Consider the following 27099-nt stretch of genomic DNA (forward strand, 5'->3'; position numbering starts at 1 on the left):
TTATTTATGCAAGTAATAATGTTTTGATTTTAAATGCAAACCCCATTTGAAACTTCGTGGATCCTCCATTAATCGAAGGTCATATTTGGCACGTCTTGACTTTGTTTAGCTTAAATAAGATGATTCTGCCCTTGTTCTTGTTCTGTTTTTTTTAACTTTCATGTGTTTCTTGGTGGTCTGACTTTAGCCTTTTTCTGAATTGTAGGCTGTACTGTTAAACCCATTTTGATATCTGTTTTTACAGTTGTATATAAAATGGCAAAACAAGCTTCTACTCTGTTTCTTGAAGACTGGCTTAGGAGTAGTACTAGCAACAGCAATGGCAGCAAAAACACCTCCGTAAACTCTGCTAATTCGTCAGCACAAGTGATCATCCAGGCGTGGGCTGAGCTCAGGGATTGTCTCCAGAAGGGCATGTTTCATCCTCGTCACCTTCATTCTCTTAAATCCCTTGTTAATTCACAAGCCTCATTATATGTGGCCGACCCACAAGCAAAAGTCCTCATTTCTATCCTTTCTTCTTCTAACATTTCTCTTCCTAATGATTCACTGCCCCTTATTCTGAGACTTTTGTATGTATGGGTGAGAAGATCATCCAAGCCATCGTTAGCACTGATGGATTCAGCTGTGAAAGTCATTACTAATATATTATATGACCAGTTTAATGCTGAGAAAAGTGTTTCTTTATTTGCCGAAGGCATTCTTCTTGCTGGTGCCTTCTGTTCAGTCCCGTCTGTGACTGAAAACACCAAAACCATTTGCTTGAAGCTTGTTTGTAGTTTGCTGGAGGAACAATACCAGTTGATTGGTTCAGTCGGTGAGCTCATTCCTGATGTACTTGCAGGGATTGGGTATGCTTTATCCTCTTCTGGAGAAGTTCACTTTGCTAGACTGTTAAATTTTCTGTTAGGAAATTGGGTTTATATAGAAAAACCCCATGATATATCTCATGCATTGTTTGTTTTGCATTTGATAGAATGGGTTGTGTACAGATTCATTAGTTCTAGTGCTTTGGAGAAAATTAGGATCTTTAGCAGTGAAGTAATGGAAAACCCCAACAAAGACTATGCTGTGTTTGCTGTCCTCATGGCCACAGCCGGTGCTCTAAGAGCATCTAATAGACCTGTGAAGCAGGGAGAGTGGTTGAATATTGTTACCAGATTAAGGATTTCAGCAGAAGCTAAAATTGAAGCTATAGCATCAAACTTGATTGCAGATATAGGATCCCCGAGCAAAATTATTGTTGAAGATGCTGGTTTCGGATTTCTCCTCCGTTGCCTGTCATTGGCTGCATCTCGAAGTGGTGGTTTGAATTCATCAAGAGGACCGCTGCTACTTTCACTTGGTTTAGCCTTGCTGATTGAAGTCCTTCCCTTGAGAAGATTTTATAATAAGATCCTTGAATATCCGATTAGCAATCTTGAGAAATTAAATCCAATCTATGTGAAGAATCATCAAGACAGCATTCTCTTCAAGGAAGCAGGGGCAGCAACTGGTGTTTTCTGCAATCTTTATGCATCTGCAAATGAAAAAGATAAGTGTAGGGTTGAGGATCTAGTTTGGAGTTTCTGTCATGACATTTATTTGGGGCATCGGCAGGTGGCCTTGCTGTTGCAAGGCAGGTCAGACCAATTGCTTAATGATTTGGAGAAAATAGCTGAATCAGCTTTCTTGATGGTTGTAGTCTTTGCATTAGCTGTTACGAAAAACAAATTGACTTCCAAATTCTCAAGGGAGATACAGATGGAGTGTTCTGTCAAAATTCTGGTCTCATTCTCCTGTATGGAGTATTTCCGGCGCATCCGGCTTCCTGAATATATGGAGGCAATCAGAAGTGCAGCCACAAGTGTGCAAGAGAACAAGATTGCCTGTGTCTCTTTTGTCGAATCCTTGCCTTCTTATGCTGACCTGACAAACCCTCAAGGTATGAATCATTATGATATCCCATTAGAACACTTCTCAAATTAGTTTAATTTATAGATCTGATCTGTAATGCTCTTTGCTGTCAATTATTTTCTTGTAGATTTTACAAAAAAAAAAAAAAAAAAGTGTTTTAAAATCTTGTTTTTGTAGAATTTTGTCATCTGCAGAATGGGAATTATGTATGGTCCAAAGATGAAGTACAGACGGCAAGGATCTTGTTTTACCTGCGGGTTATTCCAACTTGCATCAGCCATTTGCCTAGTGATGTGTTCCAAGAAGTGGTTGCTGCCTCAATGTTTTTGTATCCTAAACCTCGTATTCTACATATAGATAGCCTTTGACTGATGAATAATATTACTATTGATTCCTTATTACAAATGCTTATAGATATTTGGGGCATCCTAATAACAAAGTAGCACGGGCCTCACATATAGTGTTTTCGTCTTTTGTTACTTCTGAAAATGAATCCTCTCAGATGGAGAGGTCCTTGTTGAAGGAGCAACTTGTTTTCTATTACATGAAGAGATCCCTTGAGGTACTAAATAGTGCTTTCAAAAGCTATAACAAATATCTGACTTTTGAGTTTGGTTTGTTCTAAATTATTATTTATGACATATAGGCTTATCCGGGTATTACACCATTTGATGGTCTGGCTTCTGGTGTTTCTGCATTGGTTCGACATCTTCCTGCTGGGAGCCCATCCATATATTATTGCATACACAGTCTTGTCGAAAAGGCCAATGTGTTATGCGGAGAAGTTAAGAATATTAAAGATTCTGAATGGTGGAAGAATTGGCAAGGAGACTCAGAGCCGTGCAAGAAAATCATAGAGCTTCTTATGCAGCTGATATCCTTGGTGGACATACAGGCATGTGAAAATCATTGGTTCTTTCATTATTACTCTAGATGAGATTTAACTAGGAGTCAAGGATATGTAATGCATAATTGTGATATGAGGTAACTGCCTTGTTAAATCAACAAAGAAATAATATAAAGGACATGGTGTGAAGAAACCTTGAAAGTTGAAACTTGGATGAGATGGACTCTGCGCAATATCGATTAAGAATTTGTACCCTAAGCCTTTTTTGGTTATTTTGATTATGATGATGGCAGAGTGATAACCACTTTACATTGCTCATGCTAATCTCTTGCGATCAATTTCAAGATTTCTTTGGTTTGTTTGTGTAGGTACTACCAGAATTGATGAAGCTGTTGGCGCAGCTAATTATCCAATTACCTAAAGTTGGCCAGAATATGATACTCAATGAATTGTATGCCCTAGTTGCAGAATCTGATGATGTAATTAGAAAGCCTACATTAGTTTCATGGTTACAATCGTTATCTTACCTCTGTTATCAACCCACTACTACAAATGAAGCATGCACAGAGGTTCCAAGTGCCAATTCATTAATCTTGCAGAATGTTACTGCACGATTATGATCGATCAAGGTACCAAAATTTCTTAAAACTATATGCATTGTATTCAGTTTGTTCATGTCAACTTAGTTGTAAATCCTCTTCAAATACCTAGAAATGAAACTTGGAGCATAGGAATTATTCAGCACACTAAATCCATTGCCATTGCAATGCACCCTTATCATTAACTTATTAAGCATTATTACTCAGGCGACAAAGCTTAATATGTAGCGTTTTTCAGCTCTAAAATTGTTTTGTATGGATAGGTATCAATGATTGTTACAGATATATGTGATGAATTGCCTCAGAATCTGATTTAGAAGTCAGATATCAAGGTTTTGGATTAGTGAATGTAATGTGTTCGATGAATTGACGCACTGAACCTGATAAACAATGAGAGGCAACAGAAGAAGTACTATGTATGTACAAGTTACAGATTAGGGCTTTTTGATGGTTTGATTTCAACGAATACCCGGCTGCCTTATGTCCAAATGAGAGAAAATCAATATCAATGACCATCTGAATGGTATAATATTAAAAGCATAATTAGTTTAACGTCTAATATGCCAGTTATTAACATTAGACACTTGCTGTTTAGTAGTAACAGACTGTAAATATATTATGTATCATGCCCTATTTAAAAAAGAAAGCATTCAGAACTATGGAATCCCGAATTGGAGATGGAAATCATAGATTCATCTGTCCCTTATTATGTTTTGTAGGTTTGTCTCTTTTCTCTGGGTTAAAGCATGTTCTCCTTCAATTTGATACGTCACAAAGTAGGATTATTTTTTGGGGCTCCCAAGAGCATTGATTTTTGAAAATCATGCATTTGTAACATTAGAAAAATGATACTTCTGCATTCTATGCATAATGGTATGAAACTTAGGCAGCAGCAGACTAGATAAAAGCCTTCTGGCTGAGCATGCATACTATAGGGTATAATGAAAGTCTACAAATCATATTAGTATAGTTGAAAACTATTAAGTGTTTATGTCTAAACTGTGGGATTGTGCTACGAGGAGACCTCTCTTTTATTTTGCTGAACTCTTTGATGAGTGTGATTGTAGGTTTGTAGGAATACAATTCAGATATGAACTGGAATGTCACGAATTCACTGATTTTCTCCACAGTGAGCCCCCCAAATGTGTCCTCCATATCCATCTCATTTGGTAAAACCCCGTCTTCTAGCTTCGAATCAAATCCAGTGATCCCAGTATCAAAGGGACCATTCGATTAGCCAATGGCAACCCAGGACAGATTTGACAGCCATCATTTTCAGCACAAAATCACGGCCCTTGACATCATCAATATCTGATCCCACAAATATCTCTGACTCATATGAAGTGGGAGTCTCCCACAAGGTTGGATCTCTCCCGATGGCCCATACTTTGATCAGTACTGCGTTTTTGGGGACATCAAAGTTGAAGAGTTGCACATCTGTATCTGCTTTTTTACGGCAAAAGTGGCAGTGGTGAATGCAGTCTCAAGGTTTCATTGATGATTGCTTGCAAGTACAGAAGCCAAGGAGTGTCAGTTTCTTCTACTAAATTTCCCTTTCCAATGATTTCTTGGAGCTCCATTTGTGCTTTCTATAGCTTATCTGGGTTGTGCAACAATTCTGCCATTACCCATTCTAGGGTTGATGTTGTGTCAATTCCTGCAGAAAATAAGTCCTGCAGAGAAGAGACGTCTATTGTTTTTGAAATTAAGCTACAAAATATCTCAATAAAGTTTATTGAGAGAGATACAGCAGATGACCAGGTATCATTGAAAGCTCAATTTTCTCATTTTTCTTATGATTAATGCCCTTCAGTGAGTCTTAAATATAGTTGTCTTCTATTGATCCTGAAGCCCTTCCCCTTGCAACTTTTGGTTTATCATTATCTTGAAGAAATCCATCAGCTTCCCAAAGTCAACACTCGTATGCCGTGTTATGACCTGTAGTTCGATCTTTTGCAGGAAAGGAAGATAGTCTGCAAAGTTGGTTTTCCCAACTTCTTTCAACAGGCCTCGTAGTCTCTCAAAATTCATGAGCAATTTCAGAACTAGGATCACCCATATCAACTGAAAAAAAAAAAGTATTCAATAGCAAATTGAGGGTAATGGTGAATTCCGCTTGCAGAATAAAAACTTGGGAATACATATTTTGCGTAGATCTCTCCGTCAGATTATGCTTGGCCTGCTGGCAATCAAGCTAATAAATTTTTATTGTGGTTGAGTGCACGAACAGTATCAATGTGGTGGCTGGAGAAATAAATATCATTCATTTTGAAGGGCCTCTTTTGCCACAGCAGCTGAAGGAATGATCACTGTAGGCACTTGGCCGAGCTGCATCATCAATGAGCCATATTTGCTGGCAAATTTTTTCAAGGAGACATGCAGCTTGGAGCCAAGGCTAAAGAGGTTTCGAAGATGGGTAAAGGCAGCGGCGCTGGTGGTAGTTTTGATTCATTACCCAGCAACCCGTGCTAATACAAGACACAGCAGAGGCTATCTGTGACACCTCTCAAGTACAATATTGTTTTTTACAGGAAGTATATTGTTTGACTTGGTACAATGGTGTGGTACATGCGTTATTTTATATCTCCCTCCCTCAGTTAACTTCCAAAATGACTAAATGAGTGAATGGTTTAAATTCCTTGTAAATTCTTTTCTAAATTTATTACGGAGTATTTTTTTTCCTTCTTTTTTGGCTTGTTTGTCAAAAACCACAACCTGTTATAAAGTTCCATTACTGCCTAAAACCATAGACTTTTATGACTTTGGTTAGCAAACGTACATGCTAACTCTATTACTACGTAGCATCATTTATTACCATGGACATGAATCTTGGGAGAAATTAATTTGTTTTTAGGATGAAGAGGGTACAAAATTTGTGGAACTTCTTTTGCTCATTTCCTCTAACAATTAGGACTTAATTTGTGACTTCAGCTATAACCATTGACATATCTAATTAAGTAATTTTTAAACAAACATATGTTGGCCATTGAGTTATTTGGTTTAAGTATGAGTTGGCTAGGTTGTTGGGTAGGATCCATTTAGATGATGAAATTTTTGGTTCAAGTATAAGCTAGATCGGATCCATTAAAGTTAGATCATACTTGACTGTATTGATCCACTTTTGAATGATTGAATTTTAATAATACAACCTTTTGAGGAGAAAATACAAATGACAAAATTGTAAATAAGTCAACAACATTTTTTTTTTTAATTTTAATAGATTAGAAAATACAAATGACAAAATTGTAAATAAGTCAACAACTTTTTTTTTTAATTAAAATGTTGGTTGCATAGTTGTTGATATAATTACAATAATGTCATGCTGATTAGATATTTTTGTTGATTTATTTTTTTTTTTTACGATTTCATCACTTGATAAACGAATTTTGTTGATAAATTGGAGCTCCCATTTTGATTATTCTTAATATTACAACCTTTTGGGGGGTCTTAATTTTAAACAGGTTAAAACCGAATATAACCTAGTGAACATATTAATTACGCCACATGTTGCTCTATCATTGGCTTTAAAAATTTATTAATTATTTTTCTTTTCTCCCTCCTCCCGGCCAACCGCAATTTCTTCCTTACTCCCGGAGTACCGTGAGCATGGTACTCCAGGTTCAAAACGATAGCGTTTCAGCGCTTCCTCTATATTGTCCCCTCCTTCTTCCCGAATTGCTCCATTTTATTCTTGATATACTTTATTTCCCTCTATTACTTTTCAATCTCAATGAATTTAATCGTCTTTTTTCTAATTGCAAAGTTTTCGTTTTGATTTTTCTCTCAATCCAATCAATCACTCTTTTTACTCATTTTGTCAATTACTTTTCTAAATGGAAGATGATTTTGCGAAATTTGCTGTGAATCAAGGCTGATGATGTTCGATTTGTATCAGCTTGGCTTCGTCCCGAACCAAGGCAAGTTGTATGGCACTTGTTGAGTAAGGCTTTGGCAAGCAGAACCCTTGCCAAGAGCTCCTGATAACGACAGAGGAACGAACCAGTTTGCTAGGGCAGGCAGCTCGATTTTGTGCAATTGCAAATTTGATAATTCTTTTTGAAAAGTAACATATAGTTTAATCTAAATAACATAACGTCAATTTAAAATAATATGTGTTTTAACAGTTAATTTGCATGTTATATAAATAACATACTTTTGTTTATAAAATAATATACTGTTTTATAAGAATTGGAATGTTATTCCAAGTTATAAAAATAACATGCTTCTATTTATAAACATAACATTAATTAATTCTAAAATAATGTAATTAGAAACATTTATCAGTTCTAAAATAACATTACTAGTTATAAAAATAGTATGCTTCTAAAGTCATAAAATTGAGTACTTCCAAAATAACATGTTCAATAACAATAAATATCATGTTTAGTAACTGGAGTAATATGCTTCTATTTTATGTTATTTCGTTTTGTTAATTTGTTATTACCTGAAATAAATTCTAGTGGGCTTTTTTTTTTAAGTTGGGTTTCTAGCCTATATATTATATTGGGCCTGGAGTACAATACTAGGTACTCCAGGAATACCTAATACTAATTGCATCCAACACCACCACTGCTCCACCTTTGGTAGCCAATTCTCCCCATCCCCACCACCGAAAATGCCCCCCTCCCAAACCACTCCCTCAAATTTATCCCCTCTCTAGCCCCAAGCCCCCCACTAGCCTAAAACTCCCAACCCCACAACTCCACGAGGCTCGAAAACACTACCCTTACCCTCTGGCCACCATTATCAAAACCCCTTTGAACCAAGTCAGGGTCGAGATAGGGGAAAGTAGTGTTGGCGTGAGCAAGTAGTGTTGGGGTAACGAAGGTGGATTGACCACTGGCGGGGAGGGGGGTTGGCTAGCAAAGGATGGGTTGAACGGGGAGGAGGAGGGAGAGGTGGAAGGATTATTTAAAATATTATTCATTAAAAAATTATTTATTAAAAAAAGGCTTAAATTTAATAATTTAGACTAATTACGCGATGACATGTGTCATGGGTAACATGTTTAACGGGTTACAAGTTTTTGGCATGTTTCAAATTGAGACCCCAAAGTTGTAATGTATTAACTATTACTAAAACAAAACGTTGCTGACGTCATCAAAACTTACAATGTCTTATGTGTCAAGCTGTCATTAAAATATTTCCCTCCAACTTTATACTCCCTCCGTTACGATTTACTCGCAACATTTGCCATTTTGGGGTGTTACACATTACTCGCAACAAATTTTTTTTCCTTATATAGTAACTTTTTGAGGGTAAAAAGACAGATTTACCCTTACTTTTTTTTTAGTTTAATTAAGTATGTGTTAAACACATTGTTAAGTTTGCTAATCAAACTTATTGATTCATCATCAATACTAACAATTCCCACCAAAATCAACTCCTCCTCTTCTTATTTCATCAACCAACTTTCTGATTCCAACCACCCAAATTCAATGTTCTTCATTGAATACTCCTCGATCATGCTGCTCAGTCTTCCTTTCTACTGGAGATTTCTCCAGTCTTCACTCATAAACCCTAGATCTACTCTTCACCCTTGTTTTCTCTCTCCTCTATGCTCTTTGTTCTCTCTCTTCTCTTCCTTCTCTGAAACCCTAAAAATTTTGAGTCCTCAATTTCTGGAAAATGACTGGGAAAAAACGTGAACTGGAGTCCGTCAAATCGAAAGAGAAGGAAGATGTGAGCACCCTGTATGCTGTTAGACGGGGAGATGGGAAGTTGAGGCTTGTGCGACGGTGCTCCATGATGTTCGCCAGGTACAAGACTGAGAAAATAGGGGCTAAGTTGGTTCACCACTCAAGCTCTGACGAGGACGATGCTGTGGTTGTGGATCCACCCCCAACGGTGGTTCCTGAGGTGGTTGCTGTTCCAGATCTGCCTGGATCTGGGGCTGTTGGTAGGGATGTCAGTGGGGCGGGTCAAATAGGAGACCCGCCCCATCCCCGCCCCAGTTGTAACACCCTAGAAATTCCTTTCCTTTAAAATACACTTTACTCTTTGTAAAATACGATTTAGGAATATCTAAGACGTTACCGCCACCGTGAAAACGGCTAAGGCAATTATCAAAGACACACAGCGGAAGACTTAACTCAAAACCATTCAAAAACGAGTCAACTTAAAAGTCAACCAAACGAAAGTAAAGATTAAAACCAAAGTCAAACGAAGTCAAATAAAATCAACCTACAACTTGGAACCATTGAAGGCCCTTATCAAAACCAATTAAATTACGAAAAACCTTTGCGTTAGTCTCATAAGCATAACATAATATAATATAATATTTGAATGCAATAAACCACATCTCAACTAATAGAAACTAGCGTGATTCGCTCTTCACTCACGCCCCGTCATGAATATGTTTCAACACCTGAAAAGATTATCTCCACTTGCCCCCACTACTCTCCATTAAAATGGATCATCGTAGGGCCAAGATAAAGACATAGCCAAACACAAACAACACACACAATCAGCAAAGCTGAGTACATAAGCGTATTTAAACACCCTAACATGCAACTCCAAGCATCACACATACTTACCTCATTGCACCTGTTTACAAGCACACACAACAAACAACAAGACTCTTTAACTGGACACTAAATAATTTATTTAGCGTTGATTACGCATCGAACGGGTTTCTAACTTGACTAAACCTTCCTCAATGAAATGAGGACCACTGACACGGGAGCTAACCGTGCCAGCATCACCTGTGCCACACATTGGTGGCGGAATTCCAGCGCATAATAATAATAATAAAAGGGAATATACAGCGTCCTGTACTCCATTAGAAGTTATGATCAAATATAAAGTCACATAACTCCCCCCATATGTTCATACTCAAGGTATATACGTTCCAAGAGTTTTGGTGCGTAATCTCTTTCACTTTACGTTATTTACATATTATTAGACTTGGTGATGACTCTCAAGCATAACAATTCAATCATCAATAATAATTCAACCATTCAAACATATCAATTTAATTCTTGAATATTTAGTGACCACATAATATTTAATGTTGAACCCCTTTTTATTACTACCTCAGTGTCTTGGACACTGTAAACGCATAAAGCGCCAACAATCCTATCCTTTGGTGTTTAAAGCACCCTAAGTGCCCAAAAGCACCAACATACAATTTATTTCTTGTGTACATAGACATTTACTTAGCTCCTTCTTCATGCTTAAAGCATCAATAAAAATTATATGAACCATAATAAAATTCCTTTTCAATATTCCAAACATAATTAAACAATTAGTTTAATTAAACATGCTCTCTAACATGCCATAAATAAATATGTAGTCCATATAATCATGCCAAAATATAATTTTCCAATCCATAGATCATCACAAATAATTCATGCTTCACAATTCAATCACCAACACCAATAATTCACAAATCAATACATGAACCTTAACATGATGCTACTTATAATTGATTGAATTTAAGCCTAGCATGATTCTACATCATCAAAATATGCTAAGTACGCGAACGTACCTCAATTAAGCCCATAAAGTGGCCGAAAATACTACAACAATTCCCGAATCAAGTCTCCTACAATAAGGGACAATAATACTAAATTAATTACTCTTGTATATACAATTTCCAGCAACTTAAACTCACTTTAAACTATTTAGAATAATCTGAAAATTATTTAAAAACCCCTAATTAAACTCCTTTTTAATAGGTTATCACACCCTTTTATTAAAATCACAATTGTACTACTTTAAATAAAACTCCAGCATTTTAAACTAATCTAAAACCCCTTTAAAACTTCATCAAAATATATTTTCATACTTAAATTATCCATAGAAAAATTAAATTATATCTTATCCTTTAAACTCAAGGATTAAATTTAAAAAAAACTTCGTTAAAAATCAAAAACTGCCCGAAAATCATACTTAGAGGCTGAATTTGGCCACGAGAGGCCCTCCCTAAGCCTCCTCCACCCCCTTCCCCCCTTTAATCACCACCCTAATGTTCCAAAATTAAACTCCACCCCCTTCCCCCCTTTAATCACCACCCTAATGTTCCAAAATTAAAACCCTAAAGCCCTAAAATTGAAACCCTAGGGTGGTGATTAGGGGGGAAGGAGATATAGGAAGATTAGGGTTGGTTGAGCAAGGATTTCCGACGAGGGGTAGGGGGTCAGGGCCGCCACGGGTAGGGGATGGGGGTATCGTAAAAGGGGGTGAGAATTGTGTGTTGGGGAAGCAAAATCGAGGTGGTAATCGTGGTGGGGGGAACAAGAATAGGGTGGATGTTGTGGTGGGGGAAAGGGAGGGTGGGTTTCGTGGTGGGGATTGAGTGCGGGGAGTGGGTTTCATGGTGGAGGAGCTATCGGATGTGTTAAAGGGCCAAAGGGGGGCCGCCGGAGGTGGTGGGAAGGTGGTGCTAGGGTTTACCTAATTAATTAAGGTTTAAGAGCTACTAATTAGTAATTAGATGAATAATAATATCATTAAGAGCTTAAGTATGCTGATTAGTAAAAAAGGTAGTAGTTGCTAAAATTAATCAGTTTTAGGGTAGTAATTAACAACTTTTTTTTTTGCGGGTAGTAATTCACAAAGACCCCTTTTTTGAGGTAGTAATTAACAAATTTTCCATTTAAAAAAAACATTTTTTTAATTGGATTTATTAATTGATCTTTTACGTCATCCCTCTTACTAACACCCATAGTCCCCAAAGTCTCATATTTTCACTTTATTTAATACATCGCCCCAAACTAAACATCCCATCTTGCTTTTATCTATTTTTTTTACTCACCTTGAATAAAATAAATTGCGCTATCTTATTAATTTAATTTTTTTTGTTAACTATATTGTTTTGTTTATTTTTTATTTTTTTTAAATATTTATTAAACTTTGTCATCTTAATCATTATTCACTTTTCTACAATCATGTGAAAATACAAATCCTACTTTTATTTGGGGGGGGGGGGGGTGGGGGAGAAAGGATTTTGTTGACACCATATTATCTCGTGTTAGAAAACATATTGACTTTCATTAGTTCCTTTTTTCGACTCGCATTATCTCAAAAAGGATAAAAACTTGGGTCTCTAAACATCTTGATATGTCAGTGTCATTGGTATTGAGAAATCGATATGGATTTGATGCATTTAAACCATAACTTCAAATGTTTTATGCCAAACTGGACCATTAAGCAGATTGAAAGAGTTAGCATTCTCTATCGTTTCACAGACTAAGAATGGAAGTAAATCTTTTAAATTAAGTTCACTCACTAATGCATTTTCAATTAGGTGGCATGCATTTGATATAAACATTTTAAATTTGGTCTCACGACCCATATTGAATAAGATTGTTTATATTATAGTTACATTCATCATAAGTAAAGATATAAATTTGGAATTTTCATTATCATTAAGTTAATAATGCAAAAATGAGTTACAAAGTCTTACTCATTAGTTATAGGAAACAATCAGCCTTATATATAGATAGAAAATGTACACTTACAAATTTCTAAAATACATCACCGTACCGGAAATTATGGAAACAAACATTTGTGGTCGTTGAGGTGGGGTCTAAAATGATATAAGCGAGTGGATATAGTTTTTAGGACTTGAAACAAACCCACATTCTAACAAATTTTTAGAACAAATGAACAAAAACCAGGAAACAAACACGTATGGTGTTCAGAAGGGGGTGTCTACTATTTGAATAACATTTGAAATCCAATGTATTCCAAACCGAGTTTATTGATTTTTTTTATAAAAAAAAAAAAAAGATTTTTTGGATTGGGTCAGATTGATGATGGGGTTTGGATCTATTTAAACTGAACAAATAAAAATTTTCTACAAGTCTAATATTATTTTTTAAATTACTTGAATAATAACATAGAAAACATATAGGCTAACAAAACCAAACTATTTAATACTCCCATGACATATTTTGAGATTAAGGCCAATTTGTATTATTTTATCTATCTATTACATAATACTAAAAGCGAATCTAGAAGAACACTTGGCAAAATACTATTAAAAATTTTCCCTCCAAAAGCAGTTTCTTTTTAAAAAAAAATCACTGTTATACAAAAATAAAGTTTTTATCTATATTCTAACTTTTACTTTATACAATACTTCATAAATTATCAACTTACAAATTATAACTATCACATACAAGTACTTAAATACTTTGTCACATATGTTTTTATCGTTTTAATAAATTTCACGCATTTTATTACCCGGTGAATTAGTTCATTATATTTATATACTTTTAAATAATTATATTGTCATTTTAATTATATAATATATATATATATATATATATATATATATATATATATATATATATATATATATATATATATATATATATATATATATATATATATATATATATGTGTGTGTGTGTGTGTGTGTGTGTGTGTGTGTGTGTGTGTGTGTACATATATGTAAAAGTTCATTTGGCCCAAAAAATGGTAGTTTATTTTAATTTAGATTTATTGAGTTGGATCTAAACTACTAAATTTTAATTCGGACTAGATTTTGAAAAAGTTAAATCAAATTGAACTCAACATCAAATTGAACTCAAATACTATTCGAAATTTAATTTTAATTAACTAAACACTGAATAGGAGCCTCTACATGTCAATGCATATCGAGCTGGGTTAGTAATTGGATTTTGGGTTATATCGAGTTAGGTCTTTTTTTTTTTTTTTTTTTTGAAATAAGTCCCAAAAGACACTAATTTTGATTGACTAAATTCATACTACATCTACAATTGATGATCAACGACAAAATAAAATAAATTTAGCAAAATCAAACAAGAATTAACTGGAGAAGAACTAAGAACCCAAATACATAGATACGAAGTATAACAATTCGGCATAATATCGATTCGTCGTCTCATAAATTTTTGAGTGGATTCGTGGCGCTTCATAATTTTTGGAGGAAGAAAATTCTTGTGATATTTTTGTATCCTGAATCAGAGTAACAAATATCAATCGCCACCCCTCACAACTTGATACTATTCCATGCGCATAGAACACCTTATCTTTCGAAGGAGTTCGAAAAACCTTGTCTTTCGAAGGAGATTGAAGAAACCTTGTTTTTCAAAAGAGAAAAACCCTTTCTTTTGAGGGAGACAAATTCCTCTCGAGTGGAGGAACCATTGTTATAAGCTAAAAACAAACAAAAAAGCAAAAAAAACTTAGATTGGGCTTTCCACCAGTAAAATCCGATGGAAGCCCCTCAAAATTAACAATGGAAGCTAGGGTTTAGGAGAGTGGAGAGAGGAGAGGCTAGGGTTTAGGAGAGAGGAGAGAGGAGAGAGTTTAAGGTCTAATTAACTTATTACTTTCTCATATAAATTGGTTAAATGAAATTTTCACATAAAAGTATTAATTCAAATTGTAAAATCATTAGTAATAAATTGAATTAGAAATTATACTTTATGCTCAATCAAAGCAATGCAAACCAAAATTACAAATAAAATTAAATAGACAATATAATTTGAATTATTTAGGCTATTACTTTGAAGGATTGTTGTGTCATTAAGGCTCTTGTTTAATTTTGTCAAGTTATATTTCGAGTTAGATATGTCTCATTTCCTTGTTTCAACATAATTAACACAATTTTGATAGACACATTTTATGAACATACCAATTTGTCCCTTAAAATTTCGCATTACAAGTGATATTTTAAAGTAATTCGTATATTGAACCTCATTTAACATGTTACTCAATAACATTTGTGATTTATATATTTTAGTAAAAAATATTGTCAAAGTTATTGTACAAATAAAGCAAAAAAAGTTAAAATGTGTCAGTTAATTTAAAACAATTGTATTTGTAGAAGCTTTGCAAGTATTTTGTGATAGATGGAGTAAGATTTACGGAGTAGTAGATAAGCCAACAATAACTCGTACATAAAATTTTTGTGTAAAGCTTAATGTAAAAATTACATTGGGAAAATGAGTAAATGACCCAAAATTGTTTTGTGAGAGATTTTCCACTTGAAATTTTTAAGGGGCGGCGTTTAAGAAACAGAAAGAATTTGCTTAGTAGATAATTTTAATAATTATTAATATTAAAAATAATTTTAATAATTATTAATATTAATATTAATTAATATTTATTATCATAATAATAATTAATGATAATAATTATCAATAATAATATTTAATAATTCAAACTATTAAGAATTAATATTTAATAATATTATGAATTAATAATTTCTAATAATTATAACAATTATTTCAAAATAAATAAATAATAATAATAACAATTAATAAAAATTTCTTTTATAAATATTTTATATTAGAATCACAATGCGTAGAAACATTTTATGTGGGTATTGATGGTTAGTTCATTGAGTTGAATTATTTTTCAAATCTTTCCATACAATTTAGGAATAAAAAAAAGGTTTGTTTTCAAGTAGTACTTTGTATATCATTATTATTTTTAGTGTTAAAAATATATGATTAAGAAAAATTTATAAGTAAAATCATTATTACTCATTAAATTAAATCATTTTATTTTACAATTTTGTGAAATAAATATAAGTAAACCATTGTCTTTTTTCTTTCTACTATTAACTTATGTTAAATATGTTACACATATATTTATGTTTTCACTCACCTAAATCAATGGTATATGCACTTAATAATAATAATAATAATAATAATAATAACAATAATAATAATAATAATAATAATATTAGTAATAATATTAGTAATAATAATAATAATAATATTAATAATAATGTGGAAATCTGCTCTGCTCGGTTCGACTATGCTCTACACTGCTATCCCGAAATCTAATCTGCTCTACTGAAATTTAATCTGCTCTGCTCTGCTGACCCCTGCTCTGCCCAGGATCTCAAAAGAACAGAGCCTAACTTTACTTTGACTAGCAATGATATAAGCATAGTCCTGTCATCCTATAAGGTCTTGTTTGAGTTGTATTAATTTATATATTACAAAAGCTAGTCAAAGTAAAGTTGGCGAATCGTGTCAAAGGTCTAAACTAGTGAACTGCAAAAATCTAAATGGTGGCAAACGTTAAAACGCATCAATCTAAATTTTATTAATACTTGGGTGGCTAATGCGAGCGATGCACACGCCATAGCTAGCAATATTTAGGAAGCTCTTTTGGATTGGCGTTACATCACTTTAGTGGTTAGTATGACCGAAAATAGGTAAACAAAATTTTTTTAGGTTATAAATATCCATACACTATTCTTAAGAGTTTAAAAAAGAGTTAATTAATATTAACAAGGGTCATTAAATAAAACATTTTATAGGATATTGCACTATTCATATAAGCTAACTCATTCATACTTTTTTAAATAGTATGAATTAAACGTGATTAAACAAATATGTCAACTAAACAACAGATGAAGTATTATTTTGAGATAAACATAGGTAAAACCGTATATTTGTAAATTTTATCCAATCCAAAATAATACTTCAATTTTGCCACTTTCAAATAAACAAAATTATCATATCATGGAATAATAATAAATCTAATGATCTAATCTAATCTCCATAACAAAGTGCATAAAGTATTACATTTGTGGGGTTATTTTAGTAATTTGACCCACCGTTGCTTGTTTTACTCCTTTCACGTGGAATTATGAGGCATTGAGGCGTATGCAAGTACCAACAACCCAACTCCACACCTTTCTCTCTTTCTCTCTCTTCCCCCCTCTCTTTCTCTCTCTAAAATCCCAACTCTATTTTCTCACGATATTTTCATTTTTATACTTTTAAATAAATCTTTTTTTTTTTATCTTTCAAAACCAAAATTATTTTTCTTGTGCTGTATGCCTATATTACATGTAATTGGTTTCCTTTCTTGTTTTTTTATTAGTTGCCCCAAAATTCATTCCAACTTATCCAGAGGACCAATTTTTAATAAGGTTAGCAAGATTTGTTATTGATCTGATTTATTATTACTGCCCATCAAACATATACGGAGTAATAAAAATAACATTTGCAACTCGCCGTAATTAAATTAAAATCACGGTAAAAAAACACACGAGGTTCCGATCCGGTAGAGCACTTGTGACTTATCGCGTTTTGCTTACCATATAACTTTGGTTTTGTTGCTTTCTGGAGAAAAAGAAAAAAAAGAAAGAGGAAGAGCATGAATAAGAACATACCCAAATAAATTAGGCTAACACGTTTTATCCCTCATATAATAAATACTCGTACTAGTACCCAAATTTTTATTTGATTTTTTTTTTTTTTTTTGGACCAGAACTTTGAAGAAAGTGGGTGGCAAAATCCCCAATTTTTTTTATTGGGTTTTCTAGGGTTTGTAACAACAAACACTTTTAATACTAATAGGGATTTTTGCCTAATTCTTCAACATATTGAAGGCCACATCATAGCACCAATAATTTTTTTGTTTCCAGAATTACCCTTATCCTAACCGTGTCTGAATTGGGTTTTTCTCTCTCCTGTTTTTACCTTTTTCCCAAAAAAATAAAAATAAAAATTAAATTAGCCCAATTGATCCAAATTCATTATTTCCTTGTTTGATGCTTTCTGCAATTTAATGGGTTTTTTCTGATTTGGGATTTTCTAGGTTTTTCTGGGTAGAAATTTATTGATAGAGGTGTTAGGGTTAGATCTGACAATTTCTTGTCAATCCTTTTTTCCTGATAAATAATAATAATAATAATTTTTTGTTATATTTGTTTATTTTTTATCTGGGAATTTACTGGGACTGAAGTTTTTGTTTCTGGGTTTACCAAAGTGTGTTTGTAATTATCAGAATCAGGGTTGTGGTCAATGCAGTGTTTCAGCAGCTTGGCTTGGTCAACCTGATATTCAGATACTTTTAGATCAAGATTATGTAAGTCCCCATTAAATTAATTAATCATCTGATATGTATATGTTCATCAGAAATTCTGCCCTTGTTCTGTAAGTACATGCAGTCATTGATAATGTCAATATTCCATAAATATGGATGTTCAGAATCATAATTCTGACATGGTGGTTTTCTGCTAGAAAGGATGATTTTCTGATAGGTAATTTCTGTCAAGAAAATTTAGAAATTCACTTTGCCTGTACTTGATTCCGATGTGACGGATATTTGGATGTGTTCTGATTTCAGGATATGATGTACATACAGTATTATATATAATTTGGATTCCATATAATTTGCAGTTTGGTAATCCAGATTTAGTAATACAGATCTGCTGCAAAACTGAACTGATGATCAATTGTTATCCATCAACAATGTTTTAGGATTTGTCGAATCGTTATGAGTCTGCAGGTTAAAATTATTAATGAAAACCTAGAGTCCCATGACCTTTGCCGTGCTTGGTCATGTATTAAGTTATCAAAGTAGGATTTTCGGCTGTATCTATCTTCATTGGATTTATTTTGCCTTTCTAGTACTGGGAACAAATTTTCATGTGTTGGCCTCATATCCTGTAGTGATCTCTGACATTTGATATAATCTTTGCGTTAATAGCTTTAATGGTCTCGTCTTGCCTTAGTCTTTACCTCTACTTAGTTCAGAAATCTGTACGTATGTATTCCCTTTTTGCAGAGTTTGCTAATGTACATTGTATGCTGTTTGATGTTTTTTTTCTTGGGTTTTTCTTATTGCAACCTATCTTTAGAAGATGTTCATTGGAATCTTTTATTGACTCCAAGCATTTTCATGTGATGAATATGTGCAGCTATTATGGGGACAGAACTTCTTAGAGCTTGTTTGAAGGAAGAGGATCTCGATTTTTTGGCAGTTCCACCTGGTTTTGAGTCTTTCACGTCTTTCAAGTCGAAGACATTGGAAAATGCTGACAGTGAACCCTGCTGCTCAGTTTCTTCAAATCTTTCGCGACAAGAACCTGTAGATGTAAAATCCGAAGCTGGATATGGTGGTGGGGGAAAGATTACAAGGTCCCTTAGACGTAGACCGTCCATGAATTATGGTCGATACAATCAGTGTTCTGATGAAGAGTCTGATTGTGAAAAGCTTGATCAGGTGATTCCCTTAATCTCTTTGTGTAGTGTTTTGTCAGCACTTGATTCTGAGTTTCTGAATGTCGCTGTGGTTTATTTTTCTGACATCTATTTGTCATTCGTCTGTACAGAACTTTCCTACAAAGCCTGGCCTCCCAAAAGGAGTCATCCGTGGCTGCACCGAATGTCAAAATTGTCAAAAGGTTTGTTTTGGCTGCGTCTGCTAAACCCTTTGTCTTCGTTACTGCATTTCTACTCAACTCCGCGGTTTTAAAGTGAATAGTTGATTGCTGTGAAAAGAGTTTGAGTGTTTCTGATTTTTTCAGCATGTGTTTGCAGAAAGGTTCAACCCGTTGCCCTTTGTTGGTTCAAACATATAAGTAACTCTTTTTATGACTACAATTCTGTTTCAGGTTATTTCAAGATGGCACCCTGAAGGTTCATGTAGGGCTGACCTAGAAGAGGTGCCTGTGTTCTACCCAAATGAAGAGGTCTCTATGTTGTGATAACTTTATTTTTCCTCGCCATATCATATATATACAGATCTCCTGGCATGTATTTTTATCCCAGTTGTTTGAAGGTTGGATGATTTGATCTTCTGCAGGAATTTAAAGATACAATAAGGTATATCGAAAAGATACGCCCAATAGCTGAAATTTATGGAATTTGTCGCATTGTTCCTCCTCCATTGTGGAAACCTCCCTTTCCTCTTAAGAAAAAGGATATATGGGAAAAGGCCAAGTTTGTGACCCGTGTACAGAGAGTTGACAAACTGCAGAATCGTGATGCATCTAGAAAACAATCCAAGGCTCATAATAATGCCAGGAAGAAAAGGAGAAGATGTTCAAGAATGGATGTAGAGTTTGGGCCTGGGAATGGAAAAACCTTGGAGCTTGGGGAAACTGAATTTGGCTTTGAACCTGGCCCAGAATTCACTCTAGATGAATTCCAGAAATATGCTGATGATTTTAAGTTCCAGTATTTTAGAAATGAAAACTGTACAGAATCAGGTACGGAAAGGGACAGAACTACTGATAATTGGGAGCCATCAGTTGCTAATATAGAGGGTGAATATTGGCGAGTGGTTGAGAAGCCTACCGATGAAATTGAGGTGGGATGATATTTTTGGCAAACTTTCTCATCAATAGTATTTTATTTTTTTTATTGTTTGGGGTGGGGTTGGGGCTTGTTAAATTCTTGTTCGTTTACTAACTGTAATTTGGTACTGGGATATCTTTTTAGGTTCTTTATGGGGCTGATCTGGAAACCGGAGTTTTTGGTAGTGGCTTCCCGAAATTCTCCGATCAAGGCTGTTCAGCCTCTGATGAGGATTATGTGAAATCCGGATGGAACTTGAACAATTTACCTAGGCTTGCAGGTTCCGTTCTTTCCTATGAAAATGCAGATATATCAGGTGTTCAAGTGCCGTGGTTGTATGTCGGAATGTGCTTTTCCTCATTTTGTTGGGTGAGTGCATAGTGATGGTTTTAATTCTTTCACAATCCTAGGATATGCTTCTATGTTGTGCAGGAATTTGTTTTCACTGAATGCATGTTGTCAGGAATTGTTAAATATGAGAAACTCGTTACAGATGATTAAATAGAGGGGAGAGGAGGGAGAAATACTAATTTGTTGGGGTATATAGCTGTTCAATTGGCTTATTTGACATATTGATGCTATGCTGGAGTGGGAAAAGTTCTGCAAAATTTCCTGGTGGGTTGAAATTAAAAGAAACTATGGGGTTACTGTAATTTACTATACAATTCCAATATAGCATGTCATGTCTTGTGTTTTTTTGACTTTTTTCCACGTGTAACAAAATTTAGTAGGCTGTATTGCATGGTTTTTCCTAATTGCATTTTATTAGATATTTGTAACTGACTTGTTTTTATCCTTTTATATGAGTAGCATGTCGAAGATCATCATCTGTATTCTCTGAATTACATGCATTATGGGGCTCCTAAAATATGGTATGGTGTCCCTGGGAGGGAAGCTGTTAAGCTGGAGGAAGCGATGAAGAAACGTTTGCCTGATCTATTTGATGAGCAGCCTGACCTCCTCCATAAGCTGGTGAGCTTCTATCTAATCTGAATTTTTTTTTATATCTCTCTCTTTTTTTTGTTGGCTGTTGTTGACTTGTTGGAGGTGCGGTTTTTTTTTTTTTTTTTTTTTTTTTTTTTTTTTTTTTTTTGTGGACCTCCTCCATAAAAGAATTAAATGATAAGGAGAAATAGAATGAGATTATGTTTCTTAGGACAAATAGCATGTACAGATTAGAGGGCATCCTCTCTTCTTGAAAAGAGAGAAGAAAGCTGATCTAAGATTTGTAGTGCGCTCTAATATCTAGCATATGAAGGATCTATTTTCTGGAATATGTTTGAGGGGATATTTTAAAGTGAAGCCAAGTTACTTTGTTCCAGAGTAATTTATTGGAAAGACAGAGACATTCTCGATTCTGCTCTTTTCATGTGAATTGGAAAAGTATTGCAGCTCCATTATAACTTGACCTTCTTCATACTCCTAACCAATTCTATATGATTGACTTCATGGAAAGACCAGAATTTCCCCTGTGACATTGCATTTTATATCCAAAATTGGCAATACATCAAGCATAATGAATAACAGGCCTTGGTTTTAATTAGTTTGTGTACTGCTATTAGAGGAAATTAATGTTGCATAGCATTCATGTATATCTCTTCAAATCAATATAGTACATGTATATCTTTTTATTTTTGTTATTGCTATTATTTATCTGTGCCCTTGATATGTTTTGAGTTTGTTATAATGTTTGTCAATGCTGTGCAGGTTACACAACTTTCTCCATCCATCTTGAAATCAGCAGGGGTGCCTGTCTATAGGTGTGTGCAGAATGCTGGAGAATTTGTCTTGACTTTTCCTCGGGCATATCATGCTGGGTTCAATTCCGGGTTCAACTGTGCTGAGGCAGTGAATGTAGCTCCTATTGATTGGCTTCCTCATGGACAAAATGCTGTGGAGCTCTATCGTGAGCAGCGACGAAAAACAACTATTTCTCATGATAAATTGTTGCTTGGAGCAGCTAGGGAAGCAGTAAAAGCTAACTGGGAGCTCAATTTGCTCCGAAAGAACACAATGGATAATTTGAGATGGAAGGATGTCTGTGGCAGGGATGGTATCTTGGCAAAATCTCTCAGGGTATGTTCTATTTGTATAGGGCTCCCCCCCCCCCCCCCCCCCCCCCAACACACACACACACACACTGCATTGCTGCTGATGTCTCTTTCCCCTACAATGAAGTCTTTTTAGGATGGCAGAAGATGGATACTGGCCAAAATTAAAACATTTCAGTAGCATATCTAGCTGCGGTTTAGGAGTTAATTTAGTCTTTATAAATTGAGTCTATTATACGCAAAGATGGCCCCTTTAGTTATGGTTGGGTGAGGATACACATTTTTTTTTTTAAAAAAAAGGTAATATCAGCACCTCTTAACTGGTGTTACAAGTTTATGACACAGGAAATTAAAATGTGGACCACAATTCCACTAGGCCTTTTGATTTTATTTTTTAGATTTTTTTTTTCAAAGTCTGAGATGGTCTATGTCAAAACTTGAATTATTGTTTACATAGTCCTGATCTGATGAAAATTAGGTAAGTTCATCATCATGAGTTGAGTGGTATTTTATAAAAGTCTTAATGGATTTTTATTTCAGCTATTCTTTCAGTGATTACTGTTAGGTTTTTATTTTTGTTATTTCCCTCTATGAAAGCTTCTCATGAATTTGCATCTAAGTGCGTGAGGGATAACATTGGACAGTTAAGAGTGTTGTAGTTTACTTGGTAATATTTTCTTCTTGCATTCTGCCTGCCTTCATCTTTGTTTGTTGCTGTTGAATAAAGAGAAGTATGTTGAACGGTGATCCACTTTGTTTATATATGTCAGTCTGTCAGACCTCAAATAAGTTTTATATGTCATCCAAATTCAATCGTGTAACTTATATCCTGTGGTTGCTTTTTATAAAATTTAATTGGACGTAAAACTTTTTTGCTGTGGTTTTAGGCTTAATGACAACTGGAAATGATTGTGTTTACCATCTCTTCCTGCAGGCACGTGTTGATACAGAGAATGTAAGGAGAGAATTTCTGTGCAAATTTGCCAAGGCTCTGAAGATGGAGAATAGTTTTGATGCCACTACTGAGAGGGAGTGCAGTATATGTTTCTTTGATTTGCACCTGTCTGCTGCTGGATGTCGTTGTTCACCAGATAGATTTGCATGTTTAAATCATGCAAAACAATTGTGCTCCTGTGGTCGGGATGGAAAATTTTTCCTCTTCCGTTATGATGTTTCAGAATTGAATCTCCTGGCTGATGCTCTGGAAGGCAAACTGAGTGCCATTTACAGATGGGCCAGACTTGATCTTGGACTTGCCTTGAGTTCTTGCATCTCCAAAGATAATGGACAAATCGTGGGACTTAGTGGTGCAAATTCAGAGCATCCAGGTGAAAGTACTATATGCAAGGCAAACTCACAACCTATAACTTTAAAAAATAAAGAAGACTTTGCAAAAATCCCTGCTGGTTTGGCTTTGAGTGATGGAAAGATGTCTTTGGTGGATAAGGGGAAGTTCCCTGATGCTGTACTGGCCTTAGAAGCAACAAAGGTCCCTCCCATCAAATTGTCCCGCCAAATTAAGCGAAAGAGTGACAAACAACAGATCGGCAAAGACGAAGTGGAACTACCGAATAAGAGGTGCAATGTACTGGAACCTCAGACGAAGCCATCTTCACATGGGCAAGAGGATCTGATATGCCTTAGTGATGATGAGGATGAGCAATCCAATAAAGCATATTCTGATGGAAATAAGGAAACAATTAGTCAGGACAGTCCAAATGTTCCTGCGATAGAAGGCTCAGATCATAAGCTGAATCTTTGTGATCTAGCTAATGCAGCCTTGGCTGCTGAAGCAAATTTAAATTTGATCTCCGATGGGCATAAAGATGATTGTATGTCTTGTTCAACATCCCCTAATGATGATGCTAATGTAAAATGTGAAACAGTTGCTCTATCCGATGAACATAATCTTTCCTGTCATCAAGGTTCTATAGGTTCCAGTATTGAGAAAAGGGACCCAGATGCCTCCACTCCTGACAGCTTACTTCAAAATACAGCATGTGCTCCCAATGTGGGCTGTGGCATTAAGTTTAGGGATGAATGTGTTGTGCAGAGAGTTCTTGACGACGCAAGAATTCTTCCAGGGAGCCCATCTTGTAGTCAGAGTAGCGTTGACAAATATCCTCGCCAGAAAGGTCCACGCATTGCAAAAGTTGTGCGGAGAATCAACTGCAATGTCGAGTTGCTAGAAGTTGGGGTTGTGATTCCTGGAAATCTATGGAGCACCAGCAGAGCCATTTTTCCGAAAGGTTAGCTACATGTGCTATCTACATTTTATACTACTTATTTCTGGTATCTTTTACCTAACAATGGAAATAATTTTCTTTTGCAGGGTTTAAAAGCCGTGTCAGATATATAAACGTCTCAGATCCCACAAATATGTGCAGCTACATCTCTGAAATTCTAGATGGAGGAGCGAAAGGACCACTATTTATGGTAATATGCGGTTTTCAGTTATTCAAATCAAGTTTTGCATGTTAGAAAGTGCTACGAAGTATAAGTTTCTAACTCATGCCAAGAAATAGAAGGTTTTGTTCTGTTTAATATTTTAAATTGTGGCCACCATTCAGCTTTGATTTGTCATGTCATGTCATGTATGACCAGCTTGATACTTGTTTAGTTGTTTATGCTTTAAAAGTTCTGACAATTGTTTTGTAACTAACTCTATTGTTGCTGTATTAACAATTTCAGGTTTCGTTAGAGCATATTCCGAGTGAATTATTTGTCCATGCTTCACCTTATAAATGCTGGGAAATGGTCCGTGAAAGAGTCAATCAGGAGATCACTAAGCAGCATAAACTGGGAAAAGTGAAGCTTCTTCCCCCTCTGCAGCCACCTGGCAGCTTGGATGGACTTGAAATGTTTGGTTTTACCTCTCCGGCTATTGTTCAGGTACAATCTTCTACAATCATCTTACTATGACCTAAATTGAGAAGTTAAATCATGATTTCTAATCTTTGACCATAATTATAGGAATACAACTGAATTTTTCATTCTGGGTTTGGTTGATTGGCAGACTGTCTTAAGTTTGTAGAGATACTAGCGATAAACATTTTCTTTTTTTCATTTTTGTCTCTAAAGTTATCCAATTCTGCTGTCACTTTGTTTGGTCTGTGCCTTTGTGGTGATCATGGGGTTGAGGGCATATTCTTAGACATTAACATTGCAAATTGTGGTTGCTAGTCTAACTACGGAGTATTGGTGAGTCATCAGTTTGTGACTATACTCATGTCAAATGCAATTGTTGTTCAACAGGTTATTGAAGCATCAGACAAAAACCGCGTATGTGCAGAGTACTGGAACTCTCGGCCCCTTGCACAGATTTCACAGTGTTTTCTATCTAGAGGAAACAACCTAAACCCTAGTAATAAGTTGGAAGGAGCAATGGTAGGAGGGTCTGATACAATACTCAGGGGACTATTCAAGAAGGCAAACCCTGAAGAATTACATTCACTAATGGCAATTTTGGGCAATAACCAGAGTCATGTGACTCGTGTTCTAAACGAAGAGATTGAGAACCGATCAAGGTAGTATAGTATCCAGTCTCAAGGGGATACAACATAATGACAGATGAACCTTGAGACTGGAGGTCGTCTGTTAGATTGATTTGTAAATTCTTCGTAGCGTTTTTACATTTTACTTAGGATTTTAAAAGAATATAGCAGTGACAGGAGAAGCTGGAAACTTATCCTTTGGATACCCCATTTTTCTTTCCAGTCTTCTTAGAGGGTGGGTTTGGTGGATAATTTTTTTTTTGGTTAACTCATTGCTAGGATCCCATTTTTAGTGCATAAAATAATTTAAATGGAGATTTAATTGCAAATTACATTAATAGGAATTTCTTGCTGCATGCATCCTATGCAGCGTTTTGAACTAATTATATGATGCCAACATGAGTATGAGCAAACCCTCTTTTTTCTTCTCTTCTATATGCTACTAATTTTAATTACTCATATAATTAGCCATAGTTTAATATGATTTGTTGCAAAATTAAATTGAATGATCAAGTGTTTAATTAACGAATATGATTTGAACTCAAATGTGTGGTGATTTGATTGATATATTTGCCTCTATATCCAATTGGGGCCATGTTATGTTCACCTTATAATATAAACTCTTACAAGCTTTGATAATTTCAGAGGATTGATAGATGTAGATACCATAAGCTGGAAAGTTAAATTCATGATAGTTAATAACAGGAAAAAATAGGACTACTTTGGTTTAATTGACAACTATAATAAATTTAGTTAAGTCTAGATCAATTAGGTTATGTTAGTTCATCGGACATAATCTAATTTTCAAATTGACCAAACTGGAGTGTATCCGTGCAAATACACATGATATTGTATTATGCGAAACACAGAGAAACATAAAATTTACATACTTTATGAAATAGAATTCAGGAAGTTTCTTAGTTATCGGTGGTTATTTCACTATTTAAGAAGTTATTAGCGTCTTTTTTAAGTGTCTAGAATGGCTAGAATGGAATTTTTGAGTGGTTAAAAGTTGAGAAAATGACTCCAGAACTAACTAGGAGCTGCAGCAAGGGTGGATGGGATTGGGGGCTGTCAGACACAGGAAAATACTCTACCAAGGCTGGTTATTGGCACTTACAGAGTGACCAAAACAACTCTGAGCCCTAGACAAAGATGTGGAGGAAGTGGTGGACTTCCAAAATC

At 35.0% G+C, this 27099-nt stretch overlaps 2 protein-coding genes across 5 annotated transcripts; both read left to right on the forward strand.

The window, feature by feature from the left end:
* Positions 1 to 241: 241 nt before the first annotated feature.
* LOC145605763 (uncharacterized) lies at positions 242 to 6029 on the forward strand. 2 transcript variants are annotated; one of them, XM_081661828.1, is made up of 8 exons: positions 242 to 1924; positions 2074 to 2224; positions 2311 to 2458; positions 2543 to 2791; positions 3112 to 3372; positions 4410 to 4871; positions 5006 to 5103; positions 5302 to 6029. In XM_081661828.1, exons 1-5 carry the CDS (start codon positions 256 to 258, stop codon positions 3361 to 3363), a joined length of 2469 nt encoding a protein of 822 aa, XP_081517954.1. In that variant the 5' UTR covers positions 242 to 255; the 3' UTR covers positions 3364 to 3372; positions 4410 to 4871; positions 5006 to 5103; positions 5302 to 6029. The 2 variants fall into 2 exon arrangements, with proteins under 2 accessions (XP_081517954.1, XP_081517953.1); XM_081661827.1 differs by having other exon boundaries at positions 4410 to 5103.
* A 10948-nt stretch (positions 6030 to 16977) lies between these two features.
* On the forward strand, positions 16978 to 26343 carry LOC145604759 (putative lysine-specific demethylase JMJ16). Of its 3 annotated transcripts, none has more exons than XM_081660704.1 (13): positions 16978 to 17212; positions 18055 to 18153; positions 18989 to 19293; positions 19403 to 19474; positions 19685 to 19762; positions 19876 to 20382; positions 20514 to 20738; positions 21180 to 21341; positions 22077 to 22445; positions 23355 to 24669; positions 24753 to 24856; positions 25112 to 25312; positions 25676 to 26343. In XM_081660704.1, the coding sequence occupies exons 3-13, from the start codon at positions 18994 to 18996 to the stop codon at positions 25949 to 25951; spliced, it is 3609 nt and encodes a 1202-aa protein (XP_081516830.1). In that variant the 5' UTR covers positions 16978 to 17212; positions 18055 to 18153; positions 18989 to 18993; the 3' UTR covers positions 25952 to 26343. The 3 variants fall into 3 exon arrangements, with proteins under 3 accessions (XP_081516830.1, XP_081516831.1, XP_081516829.1); XM_081660705.1 differs by having other exon boundaries at positions 18073 to 18153; XM_081660703.1 differs by lacking the exon at positions 16978 to 17212 and having other exon boundaries at positions 17557 to 18153.
* Positions 26344 to 27099: the final 756 nt, after the last annotated feature.

This window comes from Chenopodium album, chromosome 22 (assembly GCF_948465745.1).
Source record: "Chenopodium album chromosome 22, dcCheAlbu1.1, whole genome shotgun sequence".
Classification (NCBI taxonomy): domain Eukaryota; kingdom Viridiplantae; phylum Streptophyta; class Magnoliopsida; order Caryophyllales; family Amaranthaceae; genus Chenopodium; species Chenopodium album.